The sequence below is a fragment of the Pezoporus flaviventris genome, unplaced genomic scaffold, assembly GCF_033815535.1.
Source record: "Pezoporus flaviventris isolate CSIRO_AGI_PZ_B2104156 unplaced genomic scaffold, CSIRO_AGI_Pfla_v1 ptg000001l, whole genome shotgun sequence".
Lineage (NCBI taxonomy): Eukaryota > Metazoa > Chordata > Aves > Psittaciformes > Psittacidae > Pezoporus > Pezoporus flaviventris.
In genome coordinates, this window is record NW_026892549.1 from 26,027,103 (window position 1) to 26,046,638 (window position 19,536).

A 19,536-nucleotide genomic window follows, 5' to 3' on the forward strand; every position below is an offset into this window, starting at 1 on the left:
TAATTTTAGCCCAAGATGTTCTTACTGGCTTGAGATACACCCATCCAAGACTGTATCAATCTGTCACACTTCCAGTTCTTAAGAAAATTTATTTTATCAAGGTAAATAGGCTCATGGAAGTTCCTTTCCTCAACTGTTAAATTTGTATCTCCCAATCCTAGTTTCACAAGACAAGTTTTATTGAATGTTAGGGCAATTTTCAAGGTTATATACTTCAGTGCACATTGCGAAGATCAAAGCATGAGGAATTAATGGTCTGGGTGGGCTTGCTTTGTGGTAGTTTATTCTTGTTGTTGTTTTTGTTTGGTTGGTTTTTTTTTATTAAAATATGGGTAAGACCCATCTTTTGGGTCAATTTTGCACAACCTGAACAGGTGTACAAGAGATGAAAAACAGACTGAAAGCTTAGCACAAATAATGATAAATCCTAAACGTAAAACTATTTTCTATGCATTTTTAGACATCACCTACACCAGTTATTTAAAAACCCCCCAAACCCCAAACCCTCAGGCTTCCAAAGTGACCATACAATAACATGTACTGATGAGGCAGGATGTAACACCAATATAGTTCCTAAGTATCTAAACTATGGATCTATTTATGACATGCAGAAACCTACTTAAGAAGACATATTACCTTCACAGCACTAGTGTTGTTCTGTGACCCTCTGACAATGACTGTAGCACCATACATTCGAGAGCGTTGTTTAAAGGAAACTGAAATATTATATGTCTGACATATATGCTGAATTGTGGGAGAATTAGGATCTGGGATTGGTTGGAGAATTCCAGCAATAGGCAATTCAAACATGAGTACCAATGGAAGCAGCTCCTACAACAATGATGAGCAAATATTGAAAATCAAGTCATACTCACTAAAACTACAACAATTTTATTACTGAATTATAATGTATCAGTAAATGATGATTACTCCGACATAACAGATCCTCTGTTCAGGGTTCATTAATAAAAATATTATCATGTCTTGAGTTGGAAAAAGTCACCAATTCTTACAGGGAAGAGAGTTTTTTGGCTTGTACAGGCTTTTCTCCTGCACAGGTTGGTTTCCTGTGTTCCCCTTCACCCATCCTGAAGTCAACTACAAAGCTACATAAACATCAAATCAGCTTTAATATCTGTTAAGACCAAGGTTTTGCAAGTGACATACCCGACTACAACAACTGCAAGTTTTAATAATTAGATTTATAATTATCCATAGCAGAATACACATACATGTCAAAACTAGAAGGTAAAGATTAAAAAGTGCTACAAGTAGAGAATGGAACTAAATTCCACCAAATTATTTACACAAATTATACATAAAATTGGTTAAATTCAAAAGGCAGTAATTGCCTTTTTCAAGTCATAAATCCACACAGAATGCCTGACTGTCTACAGGCCATCTGTGGAGGCTAAATTAAAATGTAATTTAAAACACTGTGTGGGATTCTTTATTACATCTTGTTTATACTGTAGACTTTGTGTTCAAGGTCCACCTTGAGCTAGTTAAGTTTGGCCAGTATGCAAATCACTGCTTTTACAATGCTCTTTACATTTTACTCATATGGATACTCACATGTTATCCTACTACTGCTGTCATAAGCCAGAGCCAGAAAACCCTAGGTTTTTCAAAACTATATTTTTTTCCCCTTTCAGGTGTTTTCAAGGGAACACTATACTGAAATAGACTATTACCCGAATTCTAACTCTTGCGGACTCCACTCCAGCTGGCTGTCCTGCAATAGACACCTGGAAGAGCAAGAATATAGAAAATAGAGCATCACATTTTCAAATGAGGCATTGGAAATGTTATTCAGGTATCTGTGTTCTCTTAAAAAATAAAAATAAGATTAAAAAAAAAAACCCAACACTTCTTTTACACCCACTGGCATCTTAAGTGTTCTCTAAACAGTAGCTGAAAACCAAAATCAGTTTAAAAAGTAATCAAGTAATATTATAGCATATTAGGTTACATAGGCTTAAATAACAAAAAAAAAAGATATAGCAAACTAAGCAGTAGTTTGGATCAAATGAAGAATTACTACTGTGTATACATGTGCTCAGTGCTAATATTCAACAACAGCAGGTTTTCTTGAATGTTTTGAAATTGCTGCATTTTGCTCAGCACCCACTCAGATGCACAAAAGGAAATTCTAAATACAGTGAAAGACTTGAACATTCTAGTAGTATCAGCATTAGAAAAAAAAAACAGTAAAAACCTGGTGCAATGGCTTATTCCAAGAAAGCTGAAGTCTTATAATAGGGCATCCAATTTTATTGACTATCCACCAAGATTAGTTTTTCAACTAAGTTACATTATAAACCAAAAGCACCAACTTAATCAATATTCTAAATATGTCAGGTGTTGAACAGGCAAAACATTTACAAACCAGTGATCTTCATACCACTTCTCTACCATTTGCACTAAGTTGTTGACTTCCATATGCTCAAAATAATGTTAATTTAAAAAAATTTAAATGATTTGTGAGCCTTCACAAATTGTTTCCATCTGTTTTTAGAGATTTGCTCACTTTGGAAGTCCCGTGCTTTCCACAGAGTGTAAATACCAAAAATCTATTTCCCAGCCAAAAAGCCCAAATTGACGAAAGTAGTAGTATGTAGAGATTTTTTTTTATACTTTCAGGAATACAGTATAAATGAGTTAAATAGTAAACAGTACTTACTTGGTTGCTTTTCTCTGCTTGATTATTCCTATTTGAGTCTGGAAAATGGATATGGCATCCTGTTTCCTCCATCACCTTTTTAATATTATTGCCACCTTTACCTATCACATGAGAATGTTCTGTATGCGAAACATCCATCTTCAAGGTTACCCGATTGCTCTGGAAATCAAGTACCCATGATTAGATTTGTTCACAGCAGAACCCGAGTATTTTAGAGTAATGTAACTTCAAGGATGACATCCAAAATTGTATTTCCAAAGTATTTTTTGCTATGGCTTAGTTTCTACTCAAGTAAGATGTTTTTAATATAGATCTTAGATGCTAAACCATTCACATTTTCTTTCCAGTGAGAAAATAACAAAAATACATACCCCAAAATATATCTTCAAAAAAATGTCTAAGGCTTTTAAAACATATACTCGCTTTTATCAACTGGGGTTTACATGTCCTTTGGCAATCCATTCTAACTTTTTTTAATTCTATGTTCTTTCAATTGCAGTCACTCACTTGTGTCTGATCTATCACAGCATCATATGAGGCAGTCTGGCAAATCAAAGCCATGGGACCTAAAATAACAGGGTTTTCTTCTCTGTTAACAAACATACCAGATTTTACTGGTACATCAGTTTTTAAAACACACAAACACTGCCAACAGCTGTTATTAGAAACTGTACTGTTAACAGTCCATGATAATGTTGTTAATAGCTGTTAAGAAAAAATGGTGCTTATCACTGGAGAGTTCCTTTTGGCAATCTGTTCAGAGAAACAGAAAGTTGGCATACAACTATGCAGAAGCCATACACACTGCCACAAAAGTCTTGCTATTCGATGAAAAGAAAATCTGGTTAATATATGAAACCCCTGAACAAAATCTAGATGTTTTAGAAATTCTGGTCCTAATGTTTCAGAGAATAAAAATGCAGTAACAGTTAGAAACAGAACTGCATAAATGCTCCTGAAATTGAACTTCAAACAGAAACAAAATTATAGGTTTGCTGAAATTGCTGCATTATCTACTGTTTGCAGTGAAACTGTATTTCAGATTTTGAAGTAAAAAAAACGCAATCCAGTGATGATACTGTGCATGCTTTTAGTCATATGGCTGGAAATATTATTTCTATATAGTTCTGTTCTGGAAAAAATGCATTAAGCAAGTATTCTGTTGTAGCATGTTTAAATATATGTGTATACACCAAATGTCAACATCCAGGAAAAATATATTGGAGTCTTGGTTTCAGAACATCCATAAGTAACTTCTGTTTAAATGAGCCCATTTAAAGAGAACAATGTCATCACAAAACAGGGGGATAAGGTGTCATTCTAAAGAAGTTCTTTCTTACTTTTGTGTCCAAGACAGACATGATTTTCTCTTTAGCTTCTTTAACATTTTCCTTTTTTCCAGAGACTTTAATATGAGGATCTATAAAAGACAGACAGACACATAAGGAAAATAAAGAAAAATATCTAAAAATCTTTCTAATTGCCTAAATAACTTTGAATGCATTATTTATAGCTCAGTGATAAACTGTACCACCAATCTTTTGGATTCAGCACCAAATGTATTGTTCCATCCCTTCAGCCCCACGATTAGGATTCCCAGATGAGTTTATCAAACATGATAACCAACTTAAAATAAAATCAAATGCTAAATATACATCACAGTACTAAAAATGTTCTCTGCAATGAAATTATGTACCTAAACCATCATGTCTTCCAAACAAATATTAACAGAGGACAACTGAAAGCTTTTTCATGGCCTCACTCAAGATTAACAAAAACAATGTCTATGAAAAAAATGCAAACTCAAATCAACCCTCATCATCATATCATTATATTTAGCCTCTGGAAATTTGCAGCTTTAACCTCTCAACAAAGGTGGCTCCACCAGAAGTTTTCTGATTGAAGTTTACTAAATCAAATTTAAATGACACTTTAATAATTTGAATCGTCAAGTTCATAAAAATTAAGATTTGCTACTAAGCTATATACCAGGAGGAACACCAGCTGATAGCAGTTTTTGCACAGCCAGATCCAAAATATTAATTCTACAACATATTTGTTTACATTGTAATTTTCAGACCACTGTCATTAAACAGTAGGTGGTAGTGTGCTGAGCTATCAGGTACAGTTCTGCATCCTGGCATAAACACCTGGTTGGATAGTACAGAACTGACTCTGGAACTAGATCAAGTATCAATTACTCTAAAAAGTGTGAAAATTACACATGAGATAGTTTAGCAGCACCATCTGGTGTCCAGAAGCATAAAGTGCCACAATGCAAAATTACTGTCAAAACATTACATACAGCTTCAATTAAAGCAAACAAAAAAAATATTTAAGTATTAGAATCAAGGGTATAATTTTGCAGGTAATGCCAATTTCTTTCCCCAGTTCTTGAGTCCTCTGCCCTTTTTCAGTGTAACAGTGCTTTTTCGCCTGTGATGGGATGAACTGTTCTCAACCCCATAAAAATCTAAAACCTATTCCTGCTAATGAACTCATTTAATTCATTATGCTAGGCAGATACACACATGTCAGGGTATGTGAAAATAAATATACTCTCAATAGCTGTAACACAATGTGTCTGCCTTTCCCATCATCTCAATGATTGAAAAATCACTTTACTAAAGAAATGTCAAAAAATACAGCTTTAGATTGTAAACCTGGTATTCAATTGAAAATTGAAACTGTTTAAGCCATGTCTGGATACTCTTTTTGTTCCAAGAAGAAAAAAAATCTCTAGTCTTTACCACTGGGAAGTTCTGAGCACATTAGGCTGAAGATACAGAAACACTGAAGGAACACAGGATTCTCTGCTAAGTTTCATAAAAGTCAAGAAAAATGCAGCATTTTGAGTTCTGAGAAACATATTTAATTTTACAAAACTGAACAACTGTAGTTGCAAAAACATGGTATGCACACTGCATCTACAGAAGCTCCAAAAATCTGCTGCTTCAGCCTTTACACAATGTAGCAAAGTAAAAAAAGCCTAAAATTAACAACAACAACCCAATCCCCAAACAAAATAGCCTTAAGAGCAATTATTTTCTAAGTTGACAGTGAGCCATGTGGTTCTAATATGTTTAAGCTGTGAATGATATTTGAAGTGGATGTCACAGGCAGAAATTCCCAGGAGCAGATTCTAGCACACTATGTATGCCTAAAGCACTTTTTAGAAGCAACCAGGAAAAAAACAAAATCCAACCACCACCACCTTGGGGCTGATTTTTCACATATTTGTGAACATTACATTTTAATACACATTTGGTTACAAGTATGAAAAATATCTGAAATCAAGCCTGTCATCTTCTTAGTAACAAAGATGATGATTACCATTCCATAATACTATTTGTTTAGCCATGGCTGAAAAGACATTTTAGAATACTTATTTTACCTATTTCTCATCTCAGCAGAATTCCTTTCTTGCCGATACTGACAGCTTCAGCAAAAAACCCTCTGTCTTTCTACATTTACCTTTCTGTGTTCTTTTTGCACAAAAAAAAGCTCAAAACAAAAGTAAAGCAGCAGCCACTAAGTAAAAAAAGAATCCACTGATGCAAGTTACAATTCTGAAATATACTACAAAATCTTTGAAAAGATAATTTCTCAATGACACAGTGGTTGATACTGGATATGAGCCAACTCATTTTTAAGTTAAGCACTCTTCTTTTGAGACTTGCTCGCTCTTCAAGGAAGCAAAATTTTGATATGACATCTGCTCAGACTTCTTTAGCACCTATAATAAATGCTTGGAGCAATGTAGAGATATCCCAGCTGCTCCAGCCAATGAGCCGGCTTCAGTTGGAGCTCGGCTCAGATGCCTCTATATAAATGCCGTAGCATGGGGAACAAACAAGAGGAATTAGAGATGTGTGCACGTCTACAGGGGTATGATATAATAGGCATCACAGAAACATGGTGGGATGGCTCCTATGACTGGAGTGTTGGAATGGAAGGTTACAGGCTCTTCAGTCCAATGAGAGTTTGTGGGTCAGGATTAAAGGGAATATAGCTATGGGAGACATTACTGTGGGGATCTGTTACAGACTGCCAGATCAAGGAGAACCTGCGGATGAAGCACTCCATAGTCAGAGAGGAAAAGCCTCAGGTTCACAGGCCCTTGTTCTCATGGGGGACTTCAACCACCCTGACATCTGTTGGAGGGATGGTACAGCCCAGCACAAGCAATCCAGGAGGTTCCTCCATTGTGTGGAAGACAACTTCCTTCTGCAAGTAATAGAGGAGCCGACAAGGAGAGGTGCCATGCTTGACCTCGTGCTCACCAACAGGGAAGGGCTCGTTGGAAATGTGACATTCCAGGGCAGCCTTGGATGCAGCGATCACGAGATGCTTGAGTTTGAGATCCTCAGGACAGTGAGAAGAGCATGCAGTAAGCTCACTGCCCTGGACTTCAAAAGAGCAGACTTTGGCCTCTTCAGGAACCTGATTAGTAAGGTTCCATGGGATATAGCCCTAGAGGGCAGGGGGGCCCAAGACTCTTGGTTGATATTCAAGGATCACCTGCTACAAGATCAGGAGAGTTGCTTCCTAACTAGAAGGAAGTGCAGCAGGAGGGCCAGGAGACCTCCTTGGATGGATAAGGAGCTGCTGAGGAAAATTCAAATGAAAAAAGAGGCTTATAAAAGGTGGAAGCAAGGACAAGCAGCCTGGGAAGAGTACAGGGATGTTGTCTGGGAAGCTCGGGACCAGGTTAGGAAAGCTAAGGCCCAGTTAGAATTAAACTTGGCTAGGGATGTTAAAGATAACAGGAAGGGATTCTATAGGTATATAGCAAATAAAAAACAGACTAGGGACAATGTAGGCCCCCCTCAGAAAGCTCTTAGGAGAACTGGCTACTCTGGATTTGGAGAAGGCTGAGGTTCTGAATGACTTCTTTGCCTCGGTCTTCACTGGCAAATGCTCTGACCAAACCACCAAAGTCTTGGAAGGCAGATACAGGGACTGTGAGAATGAAGACCTTATACCCACTGTAGGAGAGGATCTGGTTCGAGACCATCTTAAAAATCTGAATGTGCACAAGTCCATGGGTCCTGATGGCAGTCAGGTGAACTTCACAACAACTGGAAACAGGGGAATATAACCCTCATTTTCAAGAAGGGGAAAATGGATGACCAGGGAATTACAGACCAGTCAGTCTCACCTCTGTGCCTGGCAAAATCTTGGAGCAGGTTCTCCTGGAAGGCATGCTAAGGCACATGAAAATCAACAAGGTGCTTGGTGACAGCCAGCATGGCTTCACTAAGGGGAAATCCTGCCTGACCAATTTGGTGGCCTTCTATGATTGGGGTACAGAACTGATGGACAGGGGTAGAGCAGTTGATGTCATCTATCTGGACTTGTGCAAAGCGTTCGACACTGTCCCACACGACATCCTTGTCTCTAAATTGGAGAGACATCAATTTCATGGATGAACCACACTTGGCGGATAAAGAACTGGCTGGATGGCTGCACACAAACAGTTGTGGTCAATGGCTCAATGTCCAGCTGGAGACCAGTAATGAGTGGTGTCCCTCAGGGATCGGTGTTGGGACCGGTCTTGGGACCGGTCTTGTTTAACATCTTTGTTGGTGACATGGACAGTGGGATTGAGTGCGCCCTCAGCAAGTTTGCCAATGACACCAAGCTGTGTGGTTCGGTTGATAGGCTGGAGGGAAGGAATGCCATCCAGAGGGACCTTGACACACTTGTGAGGTGGGCTGATGCCAACCTCATGAAGTTTAACCATGCCAAGTGCAAGGTCCTACACCTGGGTCGGAGCAATCCCAGGCACAGCTACAGGTTGGGCAGAGAAGAGATTCAGAGCAGCCCTGCAGAGAAGGACTTGGGGGTGTTGGTCGATGAGAAAATGAACATGAGCCAGCTTCAGTGTGCGCTCGCAGCCCAGAAAGCCAACCGTATCCTGGGCTGCATCAAAAGGAGTGTGACCAGCAGGTCAAAGGAGGTGATCCTGCCCCTCTACTCTGCTCTCATGAGACCTCACCTGGAGTATTGTGTGCAGTTCTGGTGTCCTCAACATAAAAAGGACATGGAACTGTTGGAAGAAGTCCAGAGAAGGGCCACAAGGATGATCAGGGGACTGGAGCACCTCCTGTATGAATACGGGCTGAGGAAGTTGGGGCTGTTCAGCCTGGAGAAGAGAAGGCTGCGTGGAGACCTCGTAGCAGCCTTCCAGTATCTGAAGGAGCCTATAGGGATGTTGGGGAGGGACTCTTCATTAGGGACTGTAGTGACAGGACAAGGGGTAATGGGTTAAAACAAACAGGGGAAGTTTAGATTGGATATAAGCAGGAAATTCTTTCCTGTTAGGGTGGTGAGGCACTGGAATGGGTTGCCCAGGGAGGTTGTGAATGCTCCATCCCTGGCAGTGTTCAAGACCAGGTTGGATGAGGCCTTGGGCGACATGGTTTAGTAGGAGGTGTCCCTGCCTATGGGAGGGGGGTTGGAACTAGATGATCTTAAGGTCCTTTCCAACCCTAACTATTCTATGATTCTATGATTCTCCATGAGAAGAGTCAGCTGCAACTAACAGATTTTGAATTCTTTGAACTGGCTTTGCAGGAGTTGAAAGTGCATTGAAATTATGTAGGGTCTGCAGGTAAACCAACAGTACCTAAATAATATTAAAACACCGAAAAAATAGATCAGTTTAGTAATTCATTAAAAATATATAGAGGCAAGTAGATTGCGTAACCCGATTTTCTGTACATTACAGACCTTTAAATTTCTTAAACATACCTCTCTGTGTAATCAATTAGTCTGCTTGTACAGTTTCCTCTAGAAAGCGTGGAAAAGCAGAGAACTGTCTGCTCTAATGGTTCCTCCATTTCGGCCTCCCAGATACGTGCCTGCTTTCTAACACTTAAGTTCACTGGTTCTTGTTCTACCTTTTTTTCCCTCCCTGAGATTAAATAACCCTTAGTTTCAATAGTGTCTTCCAGTGAAGGTCTGGCAAGATACACTTATTAAATTACCTATCATTATATAAACTCTCCTTTTGATCACAACTCTAAACACTCTCTCATTGGACCAATCATTAAGAAAAATGAGCTAGAGAAGCTGCCTGTTTTTCTGGTTGTGTTTTTTTTTTTTCCTGGCTAAGTTAGTTATTTTCAAAGTACAGGACTTTCTGTTTCAGTTTTTAAAGCACTACACCACAAGCACATTTACCAGGAAATAAAAGGCAAGTTTCTCCCAAGCTTCTTGCAAACCCAGTGCAGATCAGGCTGCATTTGACCTCAAACAACTGTCTGTTAAATACAGAAAATCTATTACTAATGGAATCAGCATTTACCTTTATTTTCAGCTCTCTGGTTATAATCCAAAGTATTGTGTGGAAAAGCCCGAAACTGGGCAGTACCTGAAAACTGCTTTTAGCGTTCCTATCTGAAAACTGTTTTTAGAATTCCTACCCAAGTAGGGATGAAACAAACATGTAAGGTCTTTGAGCATCAATACACGGGAGTAATTAAAACAGCTGACTTAGCTGTTGCCACCAATAAGGAGCCAAATACATTCAAAACGATTGCAGACAATTTATTACTTCTTGGAACCACAAACTTAGGGTGTTCAGTACTTGCATATGACAAGTGATATATGTTTGCTGTTGTATTTAGATTAGATGGGGCTGAACATAAAACTTCTCCCTGCCACCTATTTTACAGGTGGAACTATTTATTCCATGGATTAACAGCTATATATATATATTTTTTTTTTATTTAGAAACAAGAAATACCACCTTGCCTCAGTATTAAGACAAAAATATTTGTTGGACAAAGCTCTACGTATATTTGAAACACCCACAGAGTGCAACTGTTGCAACGCATTCTCAACAAAGTCCAAAACAAGATAAATGGCACTATTAAAAGCACGACAAGGATTGCCAGACTTAAAGGTATAGCAGGTGTAATGTATATATAGTACTGTCACTACAGACAAGCATAAAGTCACGCTCCAAGTCAGTATCTGAACAGACCACAGCACCTGCACATAGCCTTAACTAGCATGAGACCACCCACTGAACAAGATCAACCAATTCCCACAGAAATGGCTCTTGCTGCAGCTTGGGCCATAACAATGCCAGTTTTGTCCAGGTGTCCATCCGATCATCAAGATGTTGTGCCATATTTCATCCCTAAGGAACACTGGTATGTATTTTTACCGTGGGTTGGGGGGAAAATCCCATTTCCCTGCCCACCCTTCCTCCTCTCCCCCTCCCCCTTTTTTATTTTTAAGGTTTTGAATACAGCCAGCAATATACTTTAAATAAAACTAGAGCTACAGCAATGCACAGATGCCTAGCATGAATGAAGAAATAAGACATCAAAGCTTATAAACACAGAACAAAGGCTTCAGAAGAGGTCTGTGTGCTAAAAGCATGTAAGGCTCTAGTGCTTTAAACAGAAGTGTAGTATCAGAAACTGGAAAAGATTTTGATTCATAAGAAACAATATGATTAGTGTCTTGCAAAATATAAAACCCATGCCATTGCACAGTAACCGATCTTTTAATGACTTTGATGGGAAGTATCATTTTCCCCAAGAATAGAAAAGGTAAAACTAATTTTAACGGATCTCACCCCCCTTCTCAAGAATGGGGGAATATTTACATAAAACAGAAAACTCAAGTTACACAACAGAAAATGCTGGAAATTTTTCTCAACAGTCTTCATTTGGCAGACTCCTGTCTTCAAGTGGTCTTTTATTGCTCCTACCCTCAAATTCCTCACTCTGCACTTTGGCAGTTTCCACCTCCTCTGTCTTTGTCCACAGCTATACAAGCAAGCCTCCAGCTTTTGCTACTATTGTGTGCAAAATTTCAGTAAACAAAACAAAACTCCTCCAAGCAAAGATATGTTTGTGCCAGTGCAAATGCATCTACACTGATTTTTGCCAGGCAAAAAGTATTTAAAATAATTAAACCATTTAACTGTGCAGGCCTCTCCTGCAATTCAGACATCACATTTAACATCTGGGTAAGCTCTTCAGACCACAGCTATGCATCTAGCTTGTTTACAGGATGAACAGACTTTACTTAGGTTACAGAAATAACAATATCCTAAAAATAGCTAGACAACTGGGCAACACCAAAGCAGATGACAGTCATTCTTAGTAAGAAGCTGATTAGGATCTGAATAGCCCATGAGTATTACTGAACTTGCACAACTCAAATTAAAATAAAGACACAAACAGGCCTGACATTTTTAAGGACAAACTGTGAAAATACTTGCCCCAAAATTACTGGCAAAACCACACTAAACTTTATGAGAAGTTAAAATAAAAAGAGAAAGTCAAAAGAACACACTAAGTTCTCAAATGAAAATGTGAGTTCATCATTCATCCTACAACAAGATGAAACACAGGTCTATAAAACAAGTGAGCTAATCAAAAAGGTCAAGGACTTCTTATTGATGTGGAAAAATGGGTAACTGAATTGAATCAATTTAATATTTTAAAATAAATTAGGAAATACTACATATATAGCTGTTAGAGTGGATATCCATTGACCAAACTAGATTCATGATAGCCAAGATAGTCTTGAAATAGCCTCAATTTGTTCCCATGGAGAAGAAACATTAAGGCTAAAAGCATGCAACAAATGCTCATGATTAAAGGGATATGCAAAGTAACTCAACTGAATAAAAAAAAGGAGATTTGTTACTCAGACACTTCTTGCTGTTGGCTTATCAGTTTAAAGGCCTTCTCACCTTCTCTCCAATGCAGCTCAGTGTACATCCTTCACCTCCTGGTATCCAAACCACAGGAGAAAAAAAAAGCTACTCATGTATTAAAGCAGAATGCTGTGGGCCATTTACCACTGCTGACTCTTTGTGTATCCTCCGACATACTCAACAACATAGGTGGTGGTTTTAGCTTGTGGGGTTTTTTTTGTTGTTGTTGTTATTTTGTAGTTTGGACTGCAGCGTCATCATCTCTGAATGAGATTTCAACTAGTTAACTTAGGCATGATCAAAAGCCTACTCAAAGCATCACAAAACTCAACATGGCTGCAAGCAATTAACGGTGTCTTCAGAGGAGACATATCCTGAGGCTCTGGGCATTCCAGGGGATTTGTTTGTTGTGGACAAACGGCTGATTACAAAACATCCTTGGGAAGAGCTAGAATCACTGCCTATATCTGCACACATATTTGAAAGACTGTCTTCTCAGAACTTTAGCTCAAATTTCCATTTTACTAGCATCTAAATTCAAGCCATTTTTAGAAGAATTTCTGTTCTATGCAGAATACAACAAGGAGGCTGAGAAAGGGTAGATGTTTATTGCACTGCTTCTGCCACAGCACCAGGGAAAGCAGTTTCCACGTAACCCTTTGTTCTTTTTACATTTTTGTTGCTGTTACATAGTCATCTGAGGAGCAGTAAATACAGGATCATCAAGGTTTGAGTTGGAAAAGACCTTAAAGACCATCTAGCTCCAAACTCCATGCCACGGGTAGCGACATCTCCCATTAGACTAGGTTGATCCAAGCCCCATCCAACCTGGCCTTGAACACTACTAGGGATGGAGCCATAGTTTCTCGGGGCAACCTCTGTTAGTGCCTCATCATCCTCATAGTGAAGAACTTCCCAATGTCTAACCTAAATCTCCCATCTTTCAGTTTAAAGCTATTCCTGTTTGTCCCGTCACTACATGCCCTTGAAAAAAGTCCCACTCCAGCTTTACTGTGGGCCCCCTTTAGGCACTGAAAGCTCCTCTAAGGCCTCCCTGGAGCCTTCACCCCTCCAGGCTGAATAAGCCCAACTCTCTCAGTCTGTCTTCTTAGCAGAGGTGCTCCAGCCCTCTGATCATCTTCGCGGTCCTCCTCTGGACTCACTCCAACAGGTCCACGTACCTCTTGTGTTGGGGGTCCCAGAGCTGTGTGCAGTACTGGAGGATTCACAGGAGTAGAGGGGGAGATCACTTCCCTTGACCTGCTGGTCACGCTTCTTTCAATGCAACCCAGTGTACTGTTGGCTTTCTGGTTACTGTTGAGCTTCTCATCAACCAACACCCTCAAGCCCTTGTAATCAGGGCTGCTCTCACCCTTTCTCTGCCCAGCCTGGAGTTGTGCTTGGGATTGCCCTGATCCATGTGAAGGACCTTGCACTTGACCTTGAACATCATTAATTTCACATCGCTTCTTCCCACTGCGTTGACCCTACCACACAGGTTGGTGTCATCACCAAACTACCCGAGGGTGCACTCAATCCCACTGTCCATGCTGCTGACACATCAAAGCATTGCTTTTCAATTTTGCACTGTAGCAACTGCAGGACAGTGAAGCCTACAATCTCCTCTTTACTTCTTTGCACCATTTATAAAAATGCATGTATAGACACATATACAGACACACACACAAATATTCATGGATCAGAGACTGGGTAAAACACCAACCTTACACACACAAAACTGAAGAAAAGCTGTTCAACATTTGGTAGAGCAAAGAATCTTGTTTCTCAAAGACTTCAGTATAGCTTAAAAGAAAACTCTAAAACTGTAACAGGCTACTTTAAGTAAAATGGCTATTTAAAGTGAAATATCTGTTTGGTGTAGCCTCACAAATGAAAAGAAATAAGATGACGTGTACTTGTACATCAAATCATAGCTGAATCCCACATTTGGGTCACTCAATAGCCTTGAAACATGCCAGCAGAGCAGTGAAAATTAAGGTTCAGAATGCCCAGAATTAAGTGAAAATTAGCCAGAAGCATCAGATAAGCTTTAGAAAAATAGATTACCTGTACAACTTATTAGTTTTGGAGAAATAAGCTATTGATGACTTCATTTTGGACCCAGTGACAGAGGAAATGAAGTTGAAAAGACTTCTTGAATCATAAGCAAAGAGGTAAGGCAAGGAAAAAGTAACAGAACATATGCAACTTAAACAGGAAAAATAACCAGATTTGAAAGGAGAAGGCCAAGGTGGAGAAGAAGAAAACCTGAAAAGAAGAAACAAGAATTAATTAATTGTAGTCAGAGACTTCATTTCAGTTACAAAATTTCAGTTTCTCATCACCATAATCAGCTTAAATTCCTTATTTTACTTTTTCTAAAAAAGGTCATTAGAAATATTATATAAATGCATTCAGAAACTAAAAGACACATGTAATGCTGCAATTCTGCTACTTCTTGGGCAGTTGTTCTTCAGCCTTTAGCCTAAGCAACCACTCAACGCAAGGCAATCTCTCAGCGGGACACAAAGTCCGTTATGTCTTATTTTTTCAGCATGGAACCAATGAATTCACAGTTCATTACTTAACTGCCTGTTACCATTGCACCTCAAAGCACAAACACAGAACCACAATGTCTGGGGAAAAAACTATGAAATAAAGTGAAGAAAAAAGCTATAGTATTATAAGATCAACTCAGTAGAAGACATAAAACAACCCAAAACAATCCTATAAATAATAGTACCATCTTCACCATACACAGAGTCATATTCAAGGTTACAGTTTTGATGCATAAGCCTCAAGGTAATTTTAGTTTCTTACACATTTGCAAAAAAATCACTGCGGCTGCGTTTTGCTAAATAAAAAACATCACAACATCTGACTCATAGCCCAAATGAGAAAAGGTTCATGCCTCAGGCTGAACCTTCTTTGCAAATTCTCCCACATCCAAATCCAACTAAACTTACTTCACACCTCCATGCTTCCTGATTAGTGCTGCACATTTTAATATCTGATTGCTGTAACTGACTGCATTCCAATATGTGAGCTGATTTTTATACAACTATGGGAAAGTATTAATAATGTGGTTGGAACAGGAGGATGCAGCTGGTCTCTAGCAAAGACTACTGTACTAGGTACCCCTGAGTGAACAGGACAAAACTGTCCTCTTGAGAACTGGTATGAAAAGAAATGTTCTCAGAAAGATGGAAATAACTGGTTTCTGACAGGACATCACACCTGTTGACTAAAGCCAAAGACAGCTAGATATGGTAATTTTGGTTATGATTACAAGTAGTCTACCACATTCTCTGCTTTAGTATCACACTTCTACAGAGGGAAATGGGTTCTCCCCAGAAAAATTGCCCTTTCCTGGATTATGTTTTTAGAGGTTCTTATTTGAACTGTATTCCTAATGAACATAGTGAATGGGTTTTTTTTGGTGTTTTTTTTTTCTTAAGAGAAAAACTGAAAGTCCAATAATAAAAAAAAAATGTTTTCTTGAGAGCTAACCATGTAGCAACAATTACATGAAGTGCATAAAAATTATTCTTATTTCAAATTATAGCAAGGCATAGTCAGATCATGCATTGTGAGTCTATCTGCCTTTCAGAGAGTACTAAGCTTCCCACCCCAACCCAAACACAGGGGATACAAATGCACAACATTAAGCATATAATCAGATACAAAGTAAAGATCTTGAGCGCAGCGACAAGATGCAACATCCCACAGAGAATCAGACCATGCCAAGAGAAGAGATCCTCATCAGCAAACAGCCTCTGCAAGAACAGATTACAGGCAGGTCTCAAGGAGCTAATACTGGAGGCAGAGCAACAAGCAGCTCAAAAGCTGGAACAGGACGTTTGTGAGCCAAGGCAAAACACAGACTGGTGCCTGCTGAGGTCAGAAGCCCAGCAGCTGCAGTAGTTGCCACTGGAAAACAGTTTTGGGCAAATACTGGAAACACCAAGCAAAATATTGAAAACACCAAGCATAAAAAGCCCTGTTAGGTGGTTTACTATTTGCATTATAGTGAACTATTGTTAAAGACTGAGTGTAGAGCTCTAACAGAACACACATTAATGACAGTACTTACTTTTCCTTACTTCTAATAAAAATAAGATCTGAGTATTTAGAAAATTCATCAGCTTATTGTTCATAAAATCTAGTGCATGACGTCTGTACCAGCTACCTGTGTGGTGCTGGTACACAGAGCATGCAAACAAAAGACTCACAAGGGCGCAATACAGGGGTTTTCTTATACTACTGACAATCCAGTAAAACTTTAGTCTAAAGGTCCATAGTCTAACACTAAGTTAATGGCTTATTAGTCTCTTATGAAAGAGAACTCAAGTGGAAGCAAATCACATGCACTGCCTGTTTTGTCTTTCCATGTACCTCATACAAATAACATTGCCTACAAGAGAAAGATACTAAGGAAGAAAAGCACATAAATCTTTTTTGAGGCTATTAGAAGGCAGCCATTTTCTGATACAGAAAGATCCTTGTTACATACACAACATTTCTACATCTTGGACTTGAACTATCCATATATATTTTAACGTTATGATAATAAGCATATGAAATTTGACTCTAAAATTGTTATATTATAAACTCGTTTCTGCCATTCACTGAACAAGACTATTTCTTTTCATACTTTGTAAGAGCAAAAGTGCACAGTTGTTTGTTTTTTTTTTTAAGCCAGCATGGCAATGTTATAGCTTTTTCCATGCATCACTGCTGTGCAAGCTGTAGTCTCCAGGATGCAAATAGGCAAATAAAGGAAGTGATATTCCACCTTCCTTCTAAGTCCATGTGTGATGCACCTAATAAAAGAATTAGTCACCTAGTGGTTATTATTTATGATGAATAAAAACTTCAAGATGCTTTTATACAGCATCTTCATTTTTATGTGAGTTTTTGATGTGAATACTGAATTAAACATTTTAATAATATAATAATCTACCGTTGCTTGGCTATTAGCATATGGCACTGTAACACTTTATCTATTTTACACTGAAAGGTTATTCTTATTCACAGTTATTAAATTATTTTCTCCAGAGTGACAGGTACTTTGCAGCTCACCTGGGAAATGAACTTCCTCTCCTGAAGATCAGTAACCTACTTAAAGGTTCCACTTTCCTTTTTAGGGAGGGGTTCACAGCAAGTGAACAAAATGCTGCCCATACTGTTCCTCTGCAGGAAAACTGATTTGTGATATACTTAAAAAAAACACCTGATAGATGTCAAGTATTGGCTTTTAAAGAAAAAAACAAAACAAAACAAATCATCCTTGAGCTATTTCCAGATTAATTTCCATCTGTCTCTCTCCAGTACTAGACCAACAGCAAAACTTACCTTTGGAAAATTAATTGCCTCTTGAACATCTGTGTGATGCAAATTTCAGCACTCATCTTGATAAAATGTTTGGTTTTTTTTTGTATGCCCCAAACTTGAGTTTAACTAGAAGGATGGGAGTCTGAATGGAACACTACATCAGTCTCCAGCTTACATGTAAACACAATACGGGGGACATTGCAAGGTGTCTACTAATGGATAGAAGCTCCTAAAAATCCAAACGCAATACATCAGCTAATTCCAGTTTTCACTGTAAAAGTTTGTACTCACAAGTAATTTAAATTGCAATGATAAGAGTCTATTTTATTACATTCCAGGGCCCAAAATGTCAGTTTTTACTACAGTTAACTGCCAAGCACACTTACTGGATGCTTGAGCCTCTTGCTAATTCCCTTCATATTACAACTGCTTTTGTATTTTGTCTCTTTGCTATCTGCCTGAGTAAGTAAATCACTGTTCTTTACAGAAAGCATGACAAGCCCTAATCAAAAATACAAAAGCTCCAACCCTTGTTCCCACTCTTCTTACAGGAATAAGCAGTTTCACTCTTTTGTAAATTTAAAGTACCATGCTCACCTGCTGGCTTCCTTTGCTACCTAGAATTCGTTTCCTAAAATCATTCACAAATGTGACCACAGATATATTGAACCTTTCCCTGAGCCAATATAAATGAATGATTTTACATTTTTGTGTAGGGCTGGCATTCACTGCTGTATGCCCCCACACACACAGTAAGCACAGAAGAAACTACAAACTAACTGCAAACAAGAGAAAAGGCTCAAGCAAACGTTACTTCCTTTAAAAGCCTTCTCAGTTGTCACCTACACTGCACACAAAAAGGAAAGAATTGATCTGCCCAGTTTCTGAAATGGTAGCAGTCTGGAGGCTTGTACAAATAATTCCAGTAAATGAAGTATTTGCTGCTAGCTGCTGGCACACAGGATGCTGTGGATTTGTGCGTGTCTAGCTGCTCAGATTGAAGAGAATTAACATGAACTCCAGTGGCCAAGTTTCAATTGGCCTGGGACAGTCTCTTCTGTTCATTTACTTATTGCAAAACAGGGAGGAGACATCTATGCTTGAGTCAGCTCCTCCAGAAACAAAAGAAATAAACGAACTTGTGATCTAAAGACAACGGTTCTTTAATTTTTAAAGTACACAATTACAAGTTTGGGGAATTTTTCTTCAGAGTATGAGAAACAGTATGCAATGACAGCTGCTCGTTTACACAGAACGTTCACTAAAAGCAGATGTAGCACATAATACAACAACTGCAATACATACTACAATTAATCTGGCTTTCCAAACAGTAAACACAATGTCAGCAAGATAGTTGCTTTAGATCTTTAAGTCAATTACGTACTGATTGCCTTAAGGACATGGTACAGAAGATATTTGCCGCTTACAAGTTGTATTAAGATAAGCAATAGTTAAAAAATTGCAACAGGTAGTCTCTAGGTTAATTATGAAGCTTAGCAGTGAGTACTTAAAGTGAATATGTGGAGAACTATTAAAACAACAAAGATTCTTTTCCTTGACATATTCACAAGCCAAACATCATAAACAAAGAATACAGTTCTTCCTGCTTTATCTCTCAACCTGAGGAGAGCAGCCACTCACAAAAGACAGACTGGATATTTCAGACTGTTAAATATGCAAATGTCGGCCATCTTGGCAAAGCATACCAAAATTGGAGTAGAATATAGTGAAGTATGGAAAACTTGGGCCTTAGAATGGTGGCAGTGGCATTTGCTTTGAGAGGCTGAGAAACTAAAAGGAAGTCATATTTTTATTTCAAGTTCTATATTCA

At 38.5% G+C, this 19,536-nt stretch overlaps 1 protein-coding gene across 2 annotated transcripts in view; it reads right to left on the bottom strand.

Moving 5' to 3' along the window:
* BICC1 (BicC family RNA binding protein 1) overlaps window positions 1-19,536 on the bottom strand; it is a 116,739-nt gene that overhangs the window by 25,018 nt on the left and 72,185 nt on the right. Inside the window, exons 1-5 of one of the 2 annotated variants that reach the window (XM_061449246.1) lie at window positions 14,439-14,913; window positions 4,024-4,103; window positions 2,684-2,842; window positions 1,695-1,748; window positions 637-831 (exon numbers count right to left, since the gene is read on the bottom strand). In XM_061449246.1, coding sequence (XP_061305230.1) covers window positions 637-831; window positions 1,695-1,748; window positions 2,684-2,842; window positions 4,024-4,044 — 429 coding nt within the window. In that variant the 5' untranslated portion in view covers window positions 4,045-4,103; window positions 14,439-14,913. Of the gene's footprint in view, window positions 1-636; window positions 832-1,694; window positions 1,749-2,683; window positions 2,843-4,023; window positions 4,104-14,438; window positions 14,914-19,536 lie in introns of those variants that run through there. The other variant, XM_061449237.1, reaches the window with a different exon arrangement.